General features: G+C 34.5%; 1 protein-coding gene across 1 annotated transcript; it reads right to left on the bottom strand.

Annotated features, from left to right (window-relative positions):
* Positions 1 to 3895: 3895 nt before the first annotated feature.
* Positions 3896 to 5586, bottom strand: LOC149564454 (protein C-terminal S-isoprenylcysteine carboxyl O-methyltransferase). The gene has a single exon (XM_089818004.1). The coding sequence runs from the start codon at positions 5372 to 5374 to the stop codon at positions 4199 to 4201; it is 1176 nt and encodes a 391-aa protein (XP_089674130.1). The 5' UTR covers positions 5375 to 5586; the 3' UTR covers positions 3896 to 4198.
* Between the last annotated feature and the right edge of the window lie 2799 nt (positions 5587 to 8385).

Here is an 8385-nt window from a genome sequence, read left to right as displayed (position 1 = left end):
AACGAATTCAATTACGTCAACAAAAGGAGGTTGATCCAGCAATTGAATTACAGGAAATTTTGGACCGATCAAAAGAACAAGGGAAAGCAAAAAGATACACTAAATTCATCAGAGGAGAATCAGGATCCAGAATCTTGCAGATTGCGACTCCCGCAATTGACAAAGGGAAAAATCAGATTGCTCCAGATGAATATCATGTTACAGAAGTAAATCTTGGGCGGGCCTCCCGAGAGCAAATATTGGAAGAATTTGATGACTCCACACAGGCTTTGAAGGATAGGCTGAAGAAAGTAGAAGGGTATGAAAAGCAGAAAAGAGAAATTCGGGCCTTATGTCAGTACATCAATAACTTGCCTCATTCAGTAAGAGAGGAAGGTCCATCATTTGCCCCTCCAACAGGTGTTTCCAGTGAAGTGGTAGGTGATATTGACAGAATCAAGTAGATTGCTCAAGCTGCAAAGACTTGGATCGAAGGAATTCAGGAGGTAGCCTTCAAACATGCAGAAGAATTAGTGCAAGTGCACAATAGGGCATTGGCTGCAATCTCTAAGATCCAGTGCATGGAAGAATCATGGGTGGATGAGCATATTTACCAAGAAAAGGTGATTACCGACATTCAGAGTCTAATGGATACCCCAAAACAAGAATTGATTGATAATCGAGTTATCAACGAGGGGGATGTCTATGATTTTATTCAATGGTACAGTGCAGTGATCATGGCTAAGGAAATGTTTGAGAGCTTTACCAGGGAATCCAATCGATGGAAAAAGATTGTTGATAACATCAAGCAAGGAATATCAAATGCAGTTGCATCCTTGTTATCACAAAGATTGGGGGAAGAAGAAATGACAACTACTAATCTGAAAGTCAAGTTAGAGGAATTCTTTCAGCTAAATATATATGGAAGATATGATTTTGAGAACTTCTCCATCTTCTCAAATACAATGCACACTACTAAGGACTTACTATCAGATTGGGATGAAAGCTTGGGAAAAGCAGAAAGAGCAATTGCAATTCTAGAATTCAAACAAGAATCTGCACCAAGCATCAATACAGAGGAGTTGAAAACAGTTTTAGATCGATTTCGATCTTTCAGGCGAAGAAATCAAGGATAGATGCATTAAATGCATAGTGGGTGTGCATTGGGATCATTTATTACACCCCACTCCTTAAACGAGCATGCATAGTGGGCATTTATTACCCACTATGGTAGTGGATCCCTTGTGGCATTAATGTAGATTCCTTTCCATTGCCCTAACCCTAATTAGGGCTGATGTGGCATGATCTTGGCCATCGGTTATTGTGATCATCTAGGCCACTCGTTGTAATCGAGGACCTATATAAAGACCTCATTTCTCATTTGTAAGGGGAGATTTTTATGAGATTGTTGCTATGAGTTACTGAGATAATAAAGTTTTCATTGGAGTTTGGTGAATACTTGACGTATCTTAGTTATTGCTTGTTCTCCTAAATTTCTTCAAGTAGATTAAGTTTAGCATAGTCAATGTGTGGTGATTACAATGGAGAATATGATGGTGTATTGATGAATTCCTTTGGTTCATACTTTTGACGTTTTAGTGATTCTAATTCGTTGTGTAAAGTTAGCCTGAACCCCTTTCACGCATATGCTTAACTTCTATCATTTGTATACATTGTTCTTTATGATGGTGTATGCGGTGATATGAAAATCTTTGGCATAACCCTTGAAGATTGCACTGGTTCATGCTTAGTTGTAGTATAACTTGGCGAAGCGGAATTTAGTAAATTGAGGAATTTGTCCACTAGAATACTATTCGTTGTTATCACTACCCTTAAGATTAGAATAGAATTCCTGAACCCCGTCCTATTTAATTTCTGCATATTCTGTGAAAAATCCAAAAAAAAGCGCTTCATTGCAAACCTTAAGATAGCTCCCACATCCAGTATGACTTGAAATGAATATGAATTAACATGTAAGGCCCCTTGTGATCATCAGCAAATCACATCAACCACCGATCTTATCCACAGTCAGGACCTGACATTAAAGGAACCTTGAAGTCATTGTACGATCTTCTAGAAATCTTAGCATACACAAGACTTTATTCAAGAGAGGATAAGATATTTCGGTATTTTGTTCTACTGTTTGGTGAGTCATAAAACACACATCAACAGCTCCCTAATAAAAAATAACACTAGTTATAATGTACCCATCCACACAAAAATAGAAAAGAGATATAAGTGTCTCTATAAACCATATTATAAGATATGACAGCATTCCATGCCAGATCTTATCCTTTAAAAGCTAAAAAAGTAGAAAACAAAATGCCCGAATGACTGAAATACTATAAAAGCAAAGAATGTATATCAGAAATGCTTATCAGATATAGCAGGAAAGTTTCTGGTCAGGAATATAGCAGCACAGTTATTGCAGTAGACCTTGCCTTTATCAGAAAAGTTATCAAAGGTACTAGCCATGCCCAACAAAACCAACAGGTAGATCATTATTCCTGTGCCCATGTTTTCTATATACTAACTTACTTGATCCCCCTCTCTCTGCCTTGAGAAATATTGTGGACATTTAGAAACCCCATGAAAAAGAAACGCCAATAGGATACATGTATGCAATATTTGAATGTTATATGGATTCGCCAAGTATGGATGACTCCCAAATATCATACTCGCCACTTACTCAGACAAAGGCCTCTGTATGATCTGATTTCAAACATTTGAAGTCAGTCACAGAGGTTTCTGCATTAAATCAAACATCTAAGCTTCATATCCTTTGTCTTCGTGTGCTTTCAATATAAATGACTAAACTTTTCCCTGGTAAAATCCCCATTACAAAAACGGACCTGCTATTTTCGCTGAATTTTTAGACCTTTCAGACAAACGACTAGAGATAAATAAAGGATTATAACAATCTAGACAACCACAAATATAACACTTCTTGATTTTCAATAACATTTGAATGACTTAAAATAATTGAAGACTAAATATTTATACTAATCAAGAATAACAAGTTAATAAAAAAGTTCATCTTAAGTTGGCCTATCTGCCAAACTATTATAATCTGAGACAAGATTAAAGTATATACAATATGTTTCTTCTTGGTCATTACTAGGTGAAGAGGAAGAGCTCAGTAAGCTTGGCTAAACGCCATGTTGTTTTGCACAAATCTCATATAATGTCAAACCGAAGATGTTTGCCACACGTGTTCAATAAATTGGCATAGAGCTATCAGTACAGGGATTGTTCGCTAAGGGCCTTTGCATATAATGATCTACAAGTATTTTACAAGTGGCTGCTGCAATGTAATCTACGACAGTCAATTTTCCCTGCTCTCAAAGGCTTGCCAGTTCATGTCTCTCTATATTCGGAACTTGTTTTGTGTTGATCAGGTATATTCTTCCAGATAACTTTTCTATCGTGCTTTTCATCTACAAAATATTGAACGTGACACCTTCCTTTTCAAGTCAATAAAAGGAGTATGAAGCTCTACACTCTCCAATTTTCTATCTTCAAGAGTCGCTATAGAAAATGATTACCAAGTAACATGCAAAAGCTATAAAAATGGAAATTAATGACTCGCAATAAGAAATGATTGGAAAATGTTCTTTTATTGGCCTCCGTTGTCTACATGGCAATTGGACCCTCGTACGAGGTAGGCCACAAACACGTTTAATTGAATTAAAGAAATAATAATGCTTGATAAATCAAAACTAAAAATGAAGTTAGCTGGTACAATTTTTGAGAAATTGAAATTTTAAATCTTAAAATCCTTTTCTCTATTGCCCAAAAAATGCAGGCATGGCTACAATACTTAAGACATTAATATCTAAAACGTGACCAAGAATGGCCGATAGAAATGACGATAAGTACATTACTAGAAAGGTACATAATAGTAGAGCCTAGAGCATTTACACTAAGGAGATATATAGATTGAAATTAAACCAGAACATAAACCAATACAAAACCCAAAGGGAAAGGAACATGAACGAACAATTATAACTCGTCAGAGGCTATTTCAAGAAACACTCATGAAATTTGAGTCAATTCGATGATATGAGTTCTATAGGCATTCATCCATTGCCGTTAACATAAATGCTGTCTAGCAGGGATCTCGACCGCCGTCTGATTGCAAGATCTTCAGATATCCAAGTAACAGTGAAAATTTACTCAGCCAGTCATTCAGTTGCAGTATAAGGTAATCTTTTCAATGTCAATATACAAAAGGAATGAATTTATGTTTGACATTTTTCCTGTAACTTATATAAGCTTCACCAAAATATTCAACCATGTTCTCCTCCTCCAACCTACTTTTGAATTCGTAATACGAGGCACATATCAGAGCAATAAAAGCTAAGCTTCTATAGGCACCAAGTGCCATGTAGTAACCAGCGAACAAAAGCATAGTGCTTGCGTACATGGGATGGCGGAGTAATCTATATGGACCATACATCACCACAGCAAAAGGCTGGTCAAGACTTTTATCCGAATACTTATCAAGGTACCATACCGCATAGTACTGCAATGTCATCGCCAGCAAGACCGCAATCCACATCAAGCCCCCAATTGCAATACCCGAAGTCTCGTATATGGCAGCCAAATGCCCCCCAACGACACCCAACATAAAACCAATCTGGGCATTTCTGGGAACACTGATGATTTTCCAAGGCCGCTTTTTAAATGAATAATCTACCCGCTTTTTATTTAGATCATTTCCATACTTAAATAACCTAATGTAGTAGGGAGTGAGGAAGAATGCAAAGTAAACAAGAGCGAGCGTGAGAATTCCACCATCTACATATCCATGGAAAAGGGCGAAAGGAACAACCATAATAAATGTAAGCGCAACTGCCCAAAGGTAGATTTCCTCCGATTCTGTAGCTTTTCCTTGGACTTTCTTATAAGCAGGAAAGAGAGAGGCAATCCCTAATACGACAGCTGCAGGTCGAGGCCACACCACAAAAAACCAGCTAGCATACATCCACAGATAAGGATTGAACAGTGCAGTTACTATGAACTTGGTGGCCCAGATGGAAATAGCTGCCACTGCTACCCATTTCGACACCTCCAATGGAGTCACCTTTCTCAGCATGGGAACCATATTTTCTTTCCATAATGCATCTGCTCTGTCCCTGTACCATTCTGCAGGGCTATTAACCGCCTTCACATACTGGATGTCGTTCGGGCCTCGGCTTTTCCCTCTGATCAGCTTTAAGCATAAACCATTTGTAAAACCCGAGTGGGGTTTAGGGATTGTAGAGAACACAGCGCGGTGTCTGCCATCATATGCAGCGCGAAGGGATGGGCATGACTTTACATGTGTATGCCGCCTGCCAAATAAGGGCTTCAATTGTGGAGCTGAAATAGAAGCAAAAACCCCGCTTGCCATTGCTATAAAATCACAACACGACGTTTCCCTGAATCCACTTATCCCACCGGAAGATCATGTGCACAGCTTCTGCCGATCTTGATATCCTAGATGCCCTATTGAAAATGGGGAAGCACAAAAGAATTTCAAGAGATGAAACTAGCAATTAATTGCACTGCGTTGTGCAATGGGTACGCCCCAAGAGGTGTCCAAGTTTCGTAAAGGTTGGTCTATTGTTATGGAGGAAACTAATGTTATAAAGGCTACAATTAATTCTCGTGACAAATGTGATTTACATTATGTTGTATCACTTAATTTTGATTTTTAAAATTGATTTAGATTTTATTTTTAAAACTATTTTAATTTTATTTTAATATTAATTTAATTTTTTTTTAAATATTATTTTTTATTTTTATAATTTATTTAGTCAATAGAATATTTATTAGACCTTTTTTTTGTATTGCTATTATTAATTTATGATAGATTTTTTAATTATTTTTTCATATTTGATAAATTTAATTTAAATAAATAATATTTATTAATCTATTTAAAAGATTTTAATAAATATTATGTTATTTAAATTAAAAATTATTAATAATCTAATTTGTTCATGTAAGATTATAATTTAAATATCCACTTTAACTATTGTTTTTCTTTTTTTATTTATTTAAAGAATAATTATTTGTGATCTCCATGTCATCTTTATTTATTAAACTTTTAATTTTTTAAATTGATTTAGGTTTTAGTTTTTAAATTACTTTAATTTATTTCTTTAATGTTTTATTTTTTATTTTTTTTAATTTATATAATTTATTTAGTCAATAGAATATTTGTTAGAGATGTTGCTATTTTTCATATTAATTTTTTTATATTTCTCTTATTAATTTTTCATAATAAAATTTTTTATGATTTTTTTAAATGATTATTTTTTCATATTTGATAAATTGAATTTAATTGTAAAATATTGATGAACGCGTCTATTAAACAATATTCAAATTTCTTAAATATTGTAAATTATATATATATATTTCTATATTTCTCTTATTAATTTTTCATAATAAAATTTTTTATGATTTTTTTAAATGATTATTTTTTCATATTTGATAAATTGAATTTAATTGTAAAATATTGATGAACGCGTCTATTAAACAATATTCAAATTTCTTAAATATTGTAAATTATATATATATATATATATATATATATATATATATATATATATATATATATATATATATATATATATATATATATCTTCAACTTTTTTTTCTTTTTTCCTTTTCATTTTTAAAAAAAATTATAGTTACATTATTTAATGTTCACTCTACATTTTTTCCTTAAATTTCGTCCCCTGGCGGCGCACTCATTGCATGTACAAAAGTATGCGACTGCTAGTTATTAAATTAATTTTCAATCATAAATTTCTATTTTTCTATTGATCAGTAGTAATTTTGTCTATGGTAAATTATTTTTTGATCTAAAAAATTAGTAAATTAAATCTGTAGGATGTTTCTTGTGACAGTTCTAGTGTTTTACTTTCCAAAAGAAGAAGACCAAACCCGATCGCACAGCACTAGCTGAACTAATGGAATTCAATAATAATGGCTTATTCTCAGACAATTTGCCACTCTGATGCACTGCAAATACTCATTTACAAAATGCCACTCCTACAACTTAATCAGATAGTCACTTGACATTGAGATTCAGCAGGTCCTCGGGGTTGAGCCTCTAAGCATATGGAGAGGTTTCCTTTTACCCCAAGACGCGCTTGAGATTAAATGCATCAAGAAAAAGCGTTGTCAGGGTTGCAGTTGTGGAGACATTGGATGTTACTTGTATTGTTCTTCTTGAGAAATCTATGAATATCATTTGATTTCTGCCCATTGATGCAATTGAGAAGGCCAATTCTAGGCACCTTGGATTGCCCCCTTGAGTCATATTCTATATGACGAGCTCATAAAGTATAATCCAAAGGATCCTTATATTTTTCTATAGGGATTTATTTGTGTTGTTTGTTGGGCATGGGTACATGTTGCAGTATGCTCTGTTGTATCTAGTTGATTCTAAATATTCCCATTTGGAGCATGCCCATAACCACCAAGTTCAATACAGGAGAATAGGGAGCAGAATGAGGGGAAGTGCCAATTGAAATGCAATCTTGTGCTCTTTGAGTACAACAACAATATAAGAGTGTGTTGGCAATGTTTTGGAGTGAGTTGGTACACTCTAAGGCCCCATACCCTCTCCTCCAATCTCACTCATACTCTCATGCCATAAGTATTTTTCTCGTACTCCATTGGCATCTATTCCATGTGTGTTGGATTTTTTCACACCACCTATCCCACAATAGATTTCGCGGGAGATTACAATATCCATCTTTCATCGAGAGTAGTAGGATTCACAGTTGGTGATTATACAAACATAAATTCCTCATTTCTTATGTCCTCCATGGTTGTTCTAACCCTTAGCTAAATGCAAAGAGGCTAAGATAGAAACAACTTTATATTACTTACTATTGTTGCTTTGTCGAGATGATCACATGGAGAATTTTTTTTTTTCATACAGTTCCTTACTTAGTTACCTAGCTAATAGCACAGTACACACTGCAAACATTCTAGAGAAAAGTAAGCCAAGAAAATTCTAGACTCCATTTTTAATTATTAAATATCTATAAGTAATTGAAAAACACTTCATACTTCTAGTGATTCTACATTCATAAATAAACAAATTGTTAAAAATGAATATATTAATAAATCTAAATCAGTTTAGTAGTGTTAGTGCCCGATATGGTCACAATTTCAAAGCTTGAAGTTTAGAGTTGTTGAACCACTTCGAGCTGAAGTTCAAAGTAGTTCGATGGTTCAGAGGTCCAAGTTGGCTTGTTGGTTCAACATGCAGACTCAAATCAGGCTTAAGGTTGTCAAGTTCAATGATTCAAAGCAAAGGTATAAAGATCATTTAATCCAAGTTCAGAGGACTTCTCAAGAAGTTTCACAGTTTCAGATGTTGAACCTCTTTGAACCACTTCGGAC

The sequence above is a fragment of the Cupressus sempervirens genome, chromosome 3 (genome assembly GCF_028749045.1).
Source record: "Cupressus sempervirens isolate cs-2001-9-10 chromosome 3, ASM2874904v1, whole genome shotgun sequence".
NCBI lineage: Eukaryota > Viridiplantae > Streptophyta > Pinopsida > Cupressales > Cupressaceae > Cupressus > Cupressus sempervirens.
This window is presented reverse-complemented; position numbering and strand designations above follow the sequence as displayed.